Source organism: Candoia aspera, chromosome 5, assembly GCF_035149785.1.
Source record: "Candoia aspera isolate rCanAsp1 chromosome 5, rCanAsp1.hap2, whole genome shotgun sequence".
Taxonomy (NCBI): domain Eukaryota; kingdom Metazoa; phylum Chordata; class Lepidosauria; order Squamata; family Boidae; genus Candoia; species Candoia aspera.
In genome coordinates, this window is record NC_086157.1 from 85,952,466 (window position 1) to 85,968,316 (window position 15,851).

General features: G+C 37.1%; 1 protein-coding gene across 2 annotated transcripts in view; it reads right to left on the reverse strand.

Annotated features, from left to right (window-relative positions):
• F5 (coagulation factor V) overlaps positions 1–15,851 on the reverse strand; it is a 60,093-nt gene that overhangs the window by 33,819 nt on the left and 10,423 nt on the right. For both annotated transcript variants that reach the window (XM_063305643.1, XM_063305644.1), the window contains 7 exons: positions 13,605–13,770; positions 11,814–11,991; positions 7,584–7,686; positions 6,356–6,567; positions 5,686–5,836; positions 5,235–5,447; positions 1,767–3,738 (listed from right to left, as the gene is read on the reverse strand). In XM_063305643.1, the coding sequence (XP_063161713.1) occupies positions 1,767–3,738; positions 5,235–5,447; positions 5,686–5,836; positions 6,356–6,567; positions 7,584–7,686; positions 11,814–11,991; positions 13,605–13,770 (2,995 nt within the window). The remainder of the gene's footprint in view (positions 1–1,766; positions 3,739–5,234; positions 5,448–5,685; positions 5,837–6,355; positions 6,568–7,583; positions 7,687–11,813; positions 11,992–13,604; positions 13,771–15,851) is intronic.

A 15,851-nucleotide genomic window follows, 5' to 3' on the forward strand; every position in this document is an offset into this window, starting at 1 on the left:
AAATAAATGTATCATTCATCAATGGCACACCTCCCCTTAAGAACCACTGACTTTGGCCTATTTGGATTACTGCATTTAGGTTCTTTTGCCCAGTCCAACCAATCATTATTATGGCAAAAGAACAGGAGCTGATAGGTGAGTAAGCTGTGACATTCCTACAATCAGACCACAGTTTTCCTTCAAGCACAAGGAAATGAAACCAAGTTACTTGGGCAATAGCATCCAGTGTAATGTAACATTCCCCACTCAGTGAAAATCATGGGGAAAATTATATTTTCTTGCTTCCAGAAAGCTCCAGCCCAAGGTATTATCTGACCGATAGGAGGTATCACAGTCTCTTATCAGATCTCCTATTTGGAGGTCCCCTGATTGACTGATTATTGATTGATTATATGCCATCAAGTTGATGTTTACATAGATTTTCTACATGAAGGTCTGTCCCTAAACTGGTCCTTCAGATCTTCCAACAGTGCACCAATCCCCAATGTAACTGAGTCCATCTACTCTGCTGCTGGTCATCCTCTTCACTTTCCTTCCACCTTTCCCAGCAGTAGAATATTCTCCAGAGAGGTAAGTCTTTGTGTAATGTGTCTGAAGTATGATAATTTGAGCCGGATCATTTGTTAGTTCCATTCCATTCCTGACTTTGCCATACCTGGCACAGCCATTGCTGTGCTGTTGCTATGCTTCCATTTTGTTCTTTCTCTTCAGTGTACCTTGTGTCTGTACTTGGGTCTGAGTACAAAGCCACTGCAGAAATTGGATGTAACAGTGCTTGTAGCTGCCTCTCTGCACTTTTATCAGGCCTGACAAGTCTTCTACATGAAAACATATATCATCCATTTTCTTAATGTTTTGTACAGGTTAAACACATTCATCCTTTTCAATTCTTTTCCTGCTTTCCAGCTCAGATCTTGTTTCCCAAAAAAGCTTTTGGCTGGGATCATACAACATCCCTAGCCATAAACCATGGTTTATAAATCATTGTTCTCTGGGTTCATAAAACACTGTTATGGTTCTTACACGTGGGGTTTTTGCAGTACTTCAGAATCTGTTCTAGTGTGGTCCCATGCCATATGTGCTTGGCTGCTGAGTTGATAATTTCAAACTCAACCATGGTGTTTTCAAAATTGTAAAAAAGCAATATCCTGTATTCACTGATACTAAAACAGGGTATGCTCTCATAACACCCTGAAACAAAAACTTCAGTTAAGGCATGCACACCACCATCATAATACTCTGCACCTTTTTAATCAAATTGTTAGGTAAAGCCATTCTGAGTTTATGGAAAATAGAATTTGTAATCTAGAACAAACCTCAGTTACAAATTCTTTTGATAAATTAAAATGCAGTTGTGCTGGTTTTGGATGACATGATAAACCTAAAATTTTGGAAAGACTTTGGCATGATGGGATTAAGGCCAGAGTTTTTAGTTTAGTATGTCTTGAGAACAGAACCAGACCACTGCATGCAATTTTTATAGTTCCCTTAAATCTCAGATAAGGTATTTTTATAAAATGTTAAGTTTGGAAGGGACCTTGGAAATCATCAAGCCAGGATTGATTCCATAGTTCTAAATTTGTTATCTTTTTGTGGTAACAACTGAACAGTCCAGTTCTTCATATCTGGCTCAAATTTTAACAGCATTTCATTATAACAATTTGCAGCCCATTCATGACTAAAAGATTATTTAACATCTTAGTATCTATAGTTAAACCAGCAACAGGATATTGAGCAATAACTAAAAATAAATAATTCAGTCAAACCTTTTTCTCAATGATGAGTAGTCCCACAAAACTTCTTCAGCTGCAATGTAGTACCTCCTTATATTTCCTCGGTTGATAGCACGTAGGTAGTGTCCAGCTATGTCATCAGGATTACGTGCACCATTACTGTCAAGGCGAGAATCTGTGGTATATGGATTATCATAATGCATGAACTCATATTCAAGTGAACCACTACTACTCTCATCATAGTCTATATTATCTATCTCATATTCCTGATAGTCACCATCTTCCACTGGAAGACCTATTGTAACAATTGGCTTATCCTGTTTTTGTGTCAAATTGGCCTCATTTAGCAGCTTTGTGTTGTTGGGTTTATTGGAAAATTGGGGGCTCTGGAGTTTTCCAGGTGATACCAAAGGCTTAGAAGTCCTTGGAGTCAATACAGTTGGCTTTTTTTTCTTTCGTTGGACTTTTAGAAAAGGTTGAGATACATTGATAGTGCAGTTTTCATCTCTTGCTATATTCTCGGCTTCACGTTCATTACCAATTCCTGGGTGGCCTAACTCAAGTTGGGCATTATGGTTATATGTCTTCTTTTTTCTCTCGCCAGGGAACATGGCATTTTCTTGATAGAATGAGGTATTTCTGGTGCTGTTCTGGAATGTATTGCCAACATCATTAGTGAGGTCAGCTGATATATCATAACTTTCTTTCTTGCGGACAACATTCCATTCCTTATCTGTCTTTTTAGAGAGGCATTTCTGTTTCTGGTGAGATGAACCTTCCCAAGTCTTTGTAGTCTTCGAAACTGTTGAAGAAACAATATTATCTAATGTAGTATCTGAAGTCAAATTTTCAGATTGTTGTACTTTAGAAGGTACAAAAACAAGGTTTCGCTCAGAACCAATGTTTTCCACTGTCTCTTCTTCAGCCAAAGTTATATTTGTTGTAACTTTGGAAGACCCATTTGCTGCTGCTGCTGCTGCTGCTTCTTCTTCATAATCATAAACATATGAAAAGTAATTGGTTTTTGAGTTATCTATGGTAGAATAATTTTCTTCACTAGAAAGAAATTTCATGTCCTCAGTTGGTATGTTCAAAGCAGACAGATTTCTCTTTTGTTGTACATGAAAAAGTAGAGCATACATCTCTTTAAGAGCATGCAAAGTCGCCTCTGTCAGAACTTGTCTTTCTCTCTTTTTATCCCAAGTATCTTTTTCAAATGTATTTTCTTCTTGCTCCTTCAAGGAAGAGATTATTTCAATAGACACGTTGGTATCATTCTTGCTATCATTCAATAATTCTCCTGTATCTTTGCTCTGGACTCCTCCATCTGTTTCAAAGTATTCAGCAGCAAGCATTTCCCTGTAGCTATCTGAAATTCGAGTAATATTCTCTTCATTTTGGCCTTTCTCAGATGGCAAGATGCCAATCACTGCAGTGATATTTGAAACTAAAATTTCTTCTGCCGAAGATGTATAATTAGGATAGATGGTCTCAGATGCAGTTACATAAGAGTTATTTTGAGTTCCCAACTCTTCATTACCATGCACAGCATCACTGCTGTTTATCAACACTAGATGAGAGTTTAAAGATACGGTACCATAAGTGTAAGCATCTTCTTGCATAGCTAGAGCTGTGAGATTCAATTCTTCTTCTTCAGCAGCTGACCCATTAAATGAGCGAAGCCCAAGCATTGAAGCTATCATTAGTTGTTCTTCATCCTCATCCACCTGTTCCTTGCCTGACCTTTCTTCATTACCCTCTTCATCTAATAATCCCAATTCTTTTGCTATCTCATCTGTTTCTTTTTCTGATACTACACTTCTGTGGTCCTTTTCTTTTTTTTCTGTTACTTCTGATGAACTTAAACTGACAACAATAACTTCTTTACTATCTCCTTCCTCTTCTCCTATTCCATCATCTTCATTGTCACACCTGGCATCCAAAAATCTCAGTCTCATGCCATTGCTCATCTCAGAGGAGCCACATGATGACAGAAGCCAGGTCCCTGCAAATGTAAAATAATTCATATTAGATAGGCTACTTGTGTTTTATAGTTTGCTTATACCTGATTACTGATGTTAGTTCTACAGTTCATTAACAATGTTAGTAAATATTAAATTAGTGTGGTAAAGCCAAATTGAATAGGAATTGTGAGAAGTCTAGAACAACTGGAGGGTACTAGATTAGGAGTTCCCATGGCAATATAACAGATATGAAAAATAGAGTTACAAATAACAACAAAATATTATGATATCCACTACCTCCTTAAAGACAGCAGTAGGCAAGCTAAGGCTTCAGGACTGAATATGGCCCTGATTTTTTTTCCTCCTATGGTTTACCACTGTTCTAGAATTTTCTCCAATTTTGAGGTAGGAAAGATACAAACATATGTGGAGACATATGTGATGGAGACATATGTGATCTGGACAGGGTTGCACCTTACCTCAAGGTTCAGATTCACAACTTGGAGATTCCTCCTGAATCAACACTGATGCTGGAAAGCCACAGTACAATAGTAAGTTGTAAGTTTCAGTTGATGAACCAGTTGTAACATTCATGGAGAATGACCTGGCATCAGTGACACATGCACTGGTAACCTCAAGGTTGGATTACTGAAATGAATTCTTCATGGGTGTGCTACTGAAGAAATTCTGAAAACTCAACTGGCCTGGAATTCAGCAATGCGGGGGATAAATGACACTATACCACCATGTTGAAACAATTGCCCCGGTTACTGGCTGCTTCTCAGGCTTAATACAAGGTGCTACATACAAGGCTCAGGCCCAAATTATTTGTGGGACCATTTACTCCCATACTGTCCATACTGTCCATACTGTCCACTGCATGCTCAATTGATCCTCTTATGCGAACTGCCACAAATATATTTAATATCAATAATTAATTCTGCCTTTTCCATAGCAGACCATTTACTATGGAAAATGTCTTTCAGCATTTTAGAAATGTTATGCTCATGGTTTTTAAAATGTCTTTTCTTCGAATTATTAGACTGAACGTTATTGTCAATAGCTTTTTGTGAGCTGCCACAAAATGGAACTGGGTAGAATGCACATTTTATAAATGCATAGATAAATTTAAAAAAGGGAGTCAGAGCTTGTGATTTTTGTAAGTGGAAATAAAATCAGTGTATAATACAGAGAGGATTGAGTGAATAGAATAATAAATGAATAACCTGTCACTTACATAAATTGGATTTAGACTGATCTGCACACCCATAATCAGAAAGGCTCTCCTGCTGCTGATTTAGATTTAGATTTCACTTATAATTTGCCCATGCTTATTTATTTTAATCCATGCTTGTTTTAATTTTAGTTCTCCAGTGTTTTTATGCTATTTTAATGGGATTTCGTGCTAATCTATACTGCGAATTTTATACTGTTTTTTATCATATTGCAAGCTATTCAGAGGACTCAATTATAAAACTACCTATACATTTTGAAAATAAATAAACAAAGAATGAAACACAGACCTCCTGTTACTTACCAATATTGTCCATGGTTACAGTAGCAGATTCACCACTCATGGGGAAAAGATTTAAAATATCTTGATGTTTTCCCTTGTTTAGGAAGGTGTGACCAGAAATATGTACTGGAATAATCTGATCCATTGTACCTACACTGGTGAGGTGCCATTCAACAATTTCAGACTGACAAAACCCCAGAATATCTGTTCTATCAGATGCGTAGCCATTGAGTGCTAAAATGAAATAAAAAATGCAATTAGGAGTGCAATCCTAGCTATGGCTACTCAAGAAATGAATCTCATAAGTTAAATAGGACATGTTCCAAGGTAAATGTCTTTAGGATTAAAGACTCAAAATTAGTATTATAAACATAACATATTTTCTTCCACCTTTTATTTTTAATTTAATTGTTCATTTAATCTTAATGATGCTGGGTTAGCACAAAACAAAACAGTGACTTAGGTGACTCACTGTACATAACATTGGAATTGTAGAATTTGGGGTCATCTCTCTTAACAGTGGAGGGATTGCTGCAGTATTCCTTGATATTGTCCTCCAAGTACCAGCTCTTGTTTTCATCAAATACTGCAAAGACACCATGCTGTTCAACATCAGCTTTTTTCTGTAAAGTGATAGGCAGAAAATAGATCTAGTTCAACTGGTAGAATGATATGCCATGTGACATGAATTTCTGAGTCCTAATTTTTAAAAAGCAGCAATAAAAAAATATACCCAGTTAGACAAATACATAATTTATAACATACAGATGAAATAAAGCTTGGAATGAGGATTGTTTAGAAACAGAGGAAGTTGTCATCAATCAAAATCATTTGTTTAAGTCAATATTGTCCACAGTAACTACCAGCATGTATCCAGGCTACATTTTATACAGGGCATTCCACCGAGTTTCATCTTGTCTCCTAAATATTGAATATCTATATTAAGAGGATACATATTTGGGATATTGATAAAGTATGTGAATGGCTACCACACACAAACAAAGTGAGAATTTAAACAGTGAATATTGAAACCCACAGATTATATCTGTATAACACACAGGATTTTCTGCCATACTGTCTCTGAGTCTAAGTAACCTGTGGTCAATCATTCTGCTCCTTCAACGTGCAGCAGTTGACAGTACCTGTACCCCCTTGCTGTCGAGTGCCTTGCGTTTACAAACCAAAAGTGGCCCAATCAGTCCTGAAGCAATATCTCTTGTCATATCCACAGCACTGTGATATAACCTGGTAACACACTGAGAATCCTTTGCTGTGGGTTCATCCGTGTCAAGCACAGTCCACTTATATATGTAGACTTCTCCTGGTTGAACTGCTTTGCCCTGAGTTATATTCTCTAGAGTAAACATAAATGCAAAAAACATAAGAGTGTAACACATGAGTAAGAAACCTTCAAATCTCTAGTTGTTGCTGAACTCAATTTTCTATAGATCAAACTACAGACAGCATGGTCAGTGATGAAGGATGCTATTAGTTGTAGTTCAACAACAACTGGAGAGTTATAGTTCTGTAGTATAAGCAAATAAAAGAAAACCCTATGCAGACCAGAGAGTGAAACAATTAGGATCTATTATATTGTCTCCCATTGGATTATTACATAACAACCTATTTAATTACTCAGCTGTTTTGTACAGTATACCTATTTTTATACCTCTGGATGTTATTTCTTTTTTAACATCTATATTGTACACAAGGGATCACCCCTCATTTTAGCCTCACAATGAAAACTATGAGGTAGGCTGAGCTATGGGATAGGGGTTACGTTCATACTTCATTCTAAACTATGATGTGATTTGTTTGGTTTAATGAGAAAACCCATCAATTGGAGCTTGCAAACCATAGTTTATGCTATGTTAACCCAACCAATTGGGTCTTAGCAAACTATTATTAAGGAAACAGTGGCTTAGCATAGTGAATGAGCCCTGTTAGTGATTAACCAAAAGTCATCCAATGAGCTACATAGTCTACTGGAGGCTTGATTCTAATTCCATCCCAACATTGTACCAGTAAAAGCAGTTCAAAATTAGAACCAGCTATGAAAGAGATGGTAGGTTCTTTCACTGGATATCTTCATGCAGAGCATAGGTAACTGTCTGCCAGAGATGGCTGAACAAGGATTCCTGCTTTGAGCAGGGGTTTGGCTGAATCATCAAAATGATCCCACCCCTCTCTCTGATTCTGTGGTACACTTCTTGTAATCAATTGAAAAGCTCTTAATACAGATTGCCATTTTCTTTTTATTATTTAAAATGGAGCCAACAGTGAAACCAGCCTTTTGCTGAGCCTGTTGGGAAGACACATCAGTGACCCAAGGACAGCAGAGAAGGAAGATAGAAGTAATTACTAACCAACCTTTGGAATCTGAAGGATAAACAGCTCCTTCTGCATCTTTTGAAACTGAAACTCCATGCACATAAATACTGTAAGGTCGACTTGCCATATTTTTGAATACAATCTGTTTAAAATGGAAATCCAGTATCTGTTTAGCATTGCAGTACTGCTAGTTTTTGTACAAGAATTTAGCTATCATCACCATCATTTATTATATACATCCCCATCTTCTAATCAAACAGTCAATCAATCAATCAAATATAATAGTAAATCATGCAGAACAACAATAGAACTGTGTTTGTAAATGATTTGGAAAAATACTTTGGCTGTCTTGTGAGTAGAATACCTATCTGCTATTTATTAAACAAACTGACTTTCTTTCAGACTTCCACACAAGCCTAAAAACAAGATGGTCTTGCTTTAAAGGAATTCATCCATTAAAGTTAATATGACTCTTAAATCTCCTAGAAGAGGCTTTCTCAACCTTTTGACCCTGGAGGAACCTTTGAAATATTTTTCAGGCCTCGGGGAACCCCTGTGCAGTCAGGCTCAAATATAGGCCAGAAGTTACAAAATTATTATATTTGTTTCATGTGTAGGCCTGTGTATATGCATTAACAATATTCTTAAATTAAAAATAAAGAATGAAACTTACCTCTTTAATGTGAAGTTGCCTGAATTTGAAATATTTTTTTAAATAAATTGTGATCTCCCAGGGAACCGCTAGTGACCTCTCGCGGAACCCCGGGGCTCCACAGAACCCTGGCTGAGAAACCCTGGCCTAGAAAGTTGTGCTGCTTTAGTGAATAACAAAGAGGTACTGCACTCACACAGGTTCTTCCAAATTGTTTTTGATGTGAACACAGCCCTATTAAATACCACAAAAAAACTCTATGAAGAATTAGAAACATATAACCCAACATGAGGCAAGTTGCAGCATGTTAAGCATCAGTGAAGCATTGTTACAAAGAGAAACCCTGATGATGCCACAGTTCTTCTTCCAAGTTATTTATTTCAAGTCCAGAGAGAGGAGCTCTTGTATTTGAGATTGTCATCAAATAGCAAAGCCAGTGGCTGGAGTGAAACCAAGACAACATGATTCTATTAAGGTAATGCTTTGTTCCATTTATGGGTTTTTAAATAAAAAAGCAGTCATATACAGTGTGTTTATGGCATGACTGCTTCCATTTAAAAAGAATGCTACTAGAAAAATCTCTGTTCTTGGGGTTTCTGTATGCTTAATTGTGGGAGAATAACTCACTTAAAGAAACACCAACAATTGTAGAATATCCAACAATCATGTTATTAAATCTGAAGCTAGCAGGTTACAGTGTGACACTGCTCTCTTGCACCCTAAGAGACTAAGAGTAAGAGCCTCCAAATTGCATTGCTCTTATACAGAATGTCAAAGACAATCTGAGCATGAGTATGCAGTAATAGGGAGAGGAGTTCATTGCAATTGATAAGGCCACAAGATACCTCTAAGGGAGACCCTGATATTATTAATGTGCAAAAATATTTTACACACACTCTTTGGAATGCAGTACAGCAGCATAAATAGATGAAAATTACCAAGGCTCTAACAAGCTGACCCCCTACTTCACAATGGAAGGAAGAAGAGATCATCAAGCACAGCAATGTACATTCTTGCCTCTGCTCAGGGGCTCAATTGTATAACAAAGTGCTTTGCAAGCTGCACTGGTTACCAGTCTGCTTCTGGGTGCAATTCAAGGTGTTGGTTATCACCTTCATGGCATAGGTCCAGGGTACCTGAGGGACCATCTCATCCCCATTACATCAACCCATCCCACCCGATCATGCACAGAGGGCCTGTTACGGACCCCGTCTGTAAGAGAGTTCCATCTGGCGGGGTCCAGGAAGCGGGCCTTCTCTGCAGTGGCTCCCGCCCTCTGGGACATCCTTCCCCCAGAGATAAGACAAATTCCATCTCTTGTGGCCTTTCAAAAAAAAACAAAACTAAAGACCTGGTTCTGCCACCTTGTCTGGGGCAGGGAGGGCAGTAATCATTCCTGGAGATGGCTGGTGCCCCAAAATGGCCCTCTAGATATACATGAGTGGTTTTATATCTATTATCGTCATCTGGATTTTATACTATATTTATGTTATATTATATTGTTATATTGTATTTGATATTTATTTATTTATGTTATGATATTTAATACTTTTATTGTTTTTGTAAACTGCCCAGAGTCCCTCCTTTGGGGGGAGATGGGTGGTGGTAAAATTCAAGGAAGGAAGGAAGGAAGGAAGGAAGGAAGGAAGGAAGGAAGGAAGGAAGGAAGGAAGGAAGGAAGGAAGGAAGGAAGGAAGGAAGGAAGGAAGGAAGGAAGGAAGGAAGGAAGGAAGGAAGGAAGGAAGGAAGGAAGGAAGGAAGGAAGGAAGGAAGGAAGGAAGGAAGAGAAACGTTGCCACAAATGAGCTTTAAAGCATTTCCTGCTTTCACTAGGTTTGCAATATAAATACAACAGATCCTATAATGGTCAATAATATTGTGAAAATGTATAATTCAAACTCAGTTAAAGCAACAACAGTTATAGGTTTCATTTGTGACAATTTCTTCCACAATCAGTGTTTTGTTTAAACAATTATCTGATGCTTACATAAACAACATTTTACATGAATATAGAATATGCTTCTCCTGAAGAACTCCAGGTTATGGAAGACTGATACAGAGTTAAAATGAAACTGGAAATTCTTTAAGTTAGAGAAGGGAACGTTATATTTTGTATAAAAAAACAACTGTTGCAGTGTACTACCAGTGCCTAAAACAGGTATGTGTGCAATCCAAAGCTCCACAAAGCCTGCTAAAACTTTTGTGCTGCTCTCACAGCCCTTCCTCAAGTTACCAGTAATTGTAATTCATGAAAGAAATGTTTTTTTTAAAAAAATGGGAATCAATCATATTTTATTTAATTAACTTAAATTTTGTGTCCTGCCATTTGCCCATTTTTTAGAGTGAAGCCCATAGCATACTACAAGACCGCATATGGCCCTTGGCTCAAAATAGGGTGCACATCTTTGTCCTATGAAGAGTCACTTCTATGTCTCTGTGATGTAGCTGTTGCAAATCATAGATGTAGCTGATAAACCTATATGGCATGCCCAACTTTTAATTTTTTGGGACCCGTTCCTCTCCCCATAGCCATTAGTATCTCATTACTCATGAAATTTCATAGTTTTTATAAGATTATTTTGAAATATGTCATTGCTTTCTTCTAATTTAGACAATTTAGACTTTGATTCATACAGGCAGTTTATAGCAGTATCCAACCATCACTGTGACATTATATGTACCAAGGCTTTATTTAGGCACAGCAATGGTTAGATGATGCCAAAAACCATTAGTGTAAAATATCCACAAAATACCTATTCAGGTTAATTTAATTTATAGGTAGTCTGTACAGCTGAGTGACATGGTTGTAAAGCACAATGTCACATGACCATGATGACTTACAAAGGCAGTTCTGGAACTTCTAGTTGCCATTGATAAGTAAATCCTACATGGTCGTTAACTGCAACATCACATTATCACCATTTGAGACCTCCTGCCAGCTTCCCCATTGACTTTGCTTGTCAGAAGCTGGCAGTGAAGGTTGCAAACGGCAATCATGTGACTGCAGGAAACTGCAATGTCATAATTGTGAGCTCGTCACCAAGTGCCTGAATCGCAATCACATGACCGTGGGGATGCTGCAATGGCTGCAACTATGAGGATTGGTCGTAAGTCCCACTCATTCAACGCCATTGTAACTTCAAACAGTTGCTGAATGAGTGGTCACTAAGTGAGGACCACCTGTACTTCATTTGAGGAGAAGATACTGAAACTCAGTCACTTGAATTTGCTATTAAACTGATTGGAACTTAGCAGGAATAAGACATGAATAACATATGCAGGATAAATAAATATTTGGCTACTGATGAATACAGATAAACTAAAGTCTTATAGAGAAAGTATTCTATCAATATAGAACTTCACAGGAGACACATGGTTTAAATTACAAAAATTGCACTTAACTTTCATAGAAATCGATTGAAAACTTATTCATTACTGAATTCCTCACTTTTCATTGGCAGCTGAATGTTACTAACTTAGTTACAATATCAGTTAAGATTATACATGTATTTTGGATAAGCAAAATATATTTAAAGCTAATATTACTATTACTATGTGCAAATAAAATAAAATGGGATGGTAATCTAGTTAACTTCTGCTTGCTCATCAGTACTTACGTTTATCGTATCTCTGACTTCCGCTCTGATAACAGGGCCCAGAATCCCACGTTCTTTGGGCCAAGTGGTGTATGTGTGTTTACTGAAGCTGTTGTCTTTATATTGCCGGAAGACTGCCTTTTTGTATTTCTTGCCAATAAGATTTGAAAAATTTTCCAGATACTGAGTTTTATATTTTCTTTACAATTGAGAAAAGAAAAAGAATAGGTCTTAGTAAGGTCTCTTATACTGAAATGTCCAAAAAAAGCTTGCATGAGTTGGGAAAGTCAATTTTGACAAATCTACCTGATAAACAATATAGTACGTGCATTATTATGTGCAATATAGTATGTGCATTATTATGTGCATAGTTAAAGCAATGGTGTTCCCTGTAGTAACATATGGCTGCGAGAGCTGGACCATAAGGAAGGCTGAGAGAAGGAAGATAGATGCTTTTCAACTGTGGTGTTGGAGGAAAATTCTGAGAGTGCCTTGGACTGCAAGAAGATCAAACCAGTCCATCCTCCAGGAAATAAAGCCAGACTGCTCACTTGAGGGGATGATATTAAAGGCAAAACTGAAATACTTTGGCCACACAATGAGAAGACAGGACACCCTGGAGAAGATGCTGATGCTAGGGAGAGTGGAGGGCAAAAGGAAGAGGGGCCGACCAAGGGCAAGATGGATGGATATTCTAGAGGTGACGGACTCGTCCCTGGGGGAGCTGGGGGTGTTGACGACCGACAGGAAGCTCTGGCGTGAGCTGGTCCATGAAGTCACGAAGAGTCGGAAGCGAATGAACGAATAAACAACAACAACAATGTGCATTATAGTAAGAGACCTCAATAAGGTTGTACACAGAGATGTCCAAATGGGGATAAGTACAGAATGAGGTGATGGACCTGAGGCCCTTCAAATGCTATTGGATTATAGCACTTTCATTCCTGACTCTGCTATTTAGACATTTCTCTTATTATCACTAATAATTGGCCAATTCTGACAGGGTTGATGGGAGTTGAATTCCAACATTTGGCAACAGTGAATAGACTAAATTTGTTTTAATTGGCTACATCAGCATCTTTTTCAGTTTCTTGTGATTTTTCACATTGATGTTAACAAATTTCTCAAAAATAATTCAGTCACCTTACATGTTTGAAAATTCCAATCCTTCCAATGACATACTGGTTAGTTAATCTAGGAGAAGGCAATTACTTTCAGAATATAAAATGAAAACGTACTAAAGAGGAGAATGCTTTAATCTTCCTCAAATACAATTTTTCTTGTCAGAATGGTTTCCCTCCCATTACACAAGATTTTAGATATATTTAAAAACTGAAATTGGAGCAAGAGACTCTCTCTGTGAAGATATAATATCTTGAAAAACACAAAGATCTTTTGGGAGAAATTTAGAACTATAGCAAATAAATTTCAATTCCTATTCTCAAGGAAAAAGGGAATGAGATGATGATTTTTTTGGAAAGAGAATGAAATGATGACAGTGTTGTGAATGAACTTTGTATTTTACATTCTTTCCTTCTGCCATCCTTGTTTTCCTGCATAATTGTAAGAAAATAGAAAGTGTAACTAAGAATATAGTATGAAATGGCTTTCTACATATACCAGTAGACATTACTTTATTTTATGAAATTAAGAAGCAAGAGAGAGGTGCATACTTTATAATTTAACATTATGAGAATGTGTTTCACTTAATTGAAGTAATCCACAAGGCCTTGGTTTATGATAGATCCAGGGCAAGGCTGTGAATTTCTATGGCATCATTTCATCTACTTAAACCACATTCAGTCATGTTACCTGTCAACACTGCTAGGAATTTCTGGAGCATAATCCCAGGTGATTTCTTCTGCAGCAATGAAATAGTCCCAGTTCTTAATCATCCTCAGTTCTCTAAAGGATAACCTCTTTGTTAAAGTGTCTGGGTTTCCACAGTCTTTGATATTTAGATAACCATACATTCCAGCTAAATTGAAAGGCAAATGGGACAAGGATAATAAAGGCATATTAATGGTTAGGGTACATCTATATCTACTTGCTATTCATGTTGCCTTTTAGATTGTTCAGGTTAAAAATAAATGTTGCTCATTTTATATTTTTTATTTTTAAAAGAAGAATATCTGTAACCATGAAGCAACAAGAACTTCTTCCTCTTTGGCCCACAAAAAGAAACCTATGAGCCGTACATAACTCTTATACATTTAAACAAATTAGTACAAGTGGAATTACAGAACTATGTAGCAAACTGCTTTTGACAGCTTAATTTGGTATGAGAGACCCTTTCAGTGACCTGATTTATGTTCATTATGTACATAGCCATACCCCTTTTCAGGGACAAAAAAATCTCTATAAATGAGATTCTATTTCCTGCAGTAGCCTATCATGCATTACTTTAATATTCTAAATAAAATAATTTGACTGTTGAACAATGGTTGTATTCGTACGAGGGATGAATTACTATATAGGATGTCTGTACAAAAGATAATCTACAACAGACTTCTCCAACCTAGTTTTCTTCCAAATAGATGAACTTCAACTCCCAAGATTCTCAGCAATGGTCATGCTAACTGGAATGTTCTGGGAGCTGAAATCTACATAGCTGAAGGTTGTCCCCAGGTTCAGGAAAGCTGTCCTACATGGAAAGAAATACTGTAAACAAGCAAAACAATTTTGATTGCCCTTACAGTAGAAGTTAAGAGAAACTGATTAATCTGTGCCTTCACTAGAATGGAGAAAGACACTATGCACAAGAAAAACCTCTTCTAAAGAGAAGTCCTGTCTTTCCTATTTTCTCTACAGTTCAGGATAAATAATAACCTATCTAAGGTTTTAAAAGAGGGGCAGGTGATCTAACTATTTAGTGTTGGAAACTGGTTTCAGAAAACTGGGTGGAGCCAGGAAAAGAAGTAGGCAGCAAAACGTAACTGCATGCACATAAATCAGATCTCATTATGTAATAGATATACAGGTAGGTATAAGTATAGTTCATTCTTGAGATATGGGAAGAAGGTAGAAGATAAACCAGACACCCCTAATCTGTTCCCTCTAATGCAATGTATTCTAACTCTCTTCATCTCAGCTCGTCTACAAGTGGAGGTCATTAGGTTGGTGAAGCGTGTCTTTTCGGTTACCACACTTCCCTATGGAACAGCATGATCTGGATGGCCCCCCAAGATCTGGATGGCCAGGAATGCCTTGAAGAACAGACTCTGGACCAGGAAGTTTTGTGAATCTGTTTTAGTTATGTGCTATGGGAATTATTTGCTTCCCAGTGTGTTTTTATTGATATATTATTTTGTGCTGTGATGTTTTTATCCTCTATAAGCCACCCTGAGTCTCTTGGTGAGTGGATAGCCTTAAACGTGAAGAGATAAATAGATAAATAAATAAAAGCAATCGTTCCATCTCTTTAACATTTTCCTTTTCTTTTGCACAACCAAAATGATCATAAGAATAAATAGGCATTGCTAGCTCATACATCTGCTTAAACCTGTCTTCATCATTTAAACTGACTACCCATTGTTAATCTACTAAAAATAATTAACAGTTATATACTGCAATCTTAACAATAAATTTATTCCTAAAGAGGTTTTTATCTTTCCCATTTTCTCTAAAGTTCAGCATAAATAATAACCTATCCAAGGCTTTAAAAGAGGCAAGTGGTCTAACTATTTAGAGTTGGAAACTGGTTTCAGAAAACTGGGTGGAGCCAAGAAGAAGAGGTAGGCAGGCCTAAGATAAAAAATTAACCAAAATAAATAGAATGAATGTGTTTATCTTTGTATATTTATTCACTTTCCTCCTATTAACATCATTCTGGAGCAAAATAATCCACAGCATCCACAGCAACAACAACCATGGCTTTAGAGGGCTATCAAATGCTTGGGTTGCAGGTTCTAGGCATATAGTACTTATGTGTCACAATGAATAAATCAGTTGAGGACAAGGGCACAAGGACTTTCATACAGAACATGGTTATAGTTCCTGTTGCTCTGGAATCATTCTGCAAACTGCACCTCACATTCATGCTTCACCCTTTTGGGTATG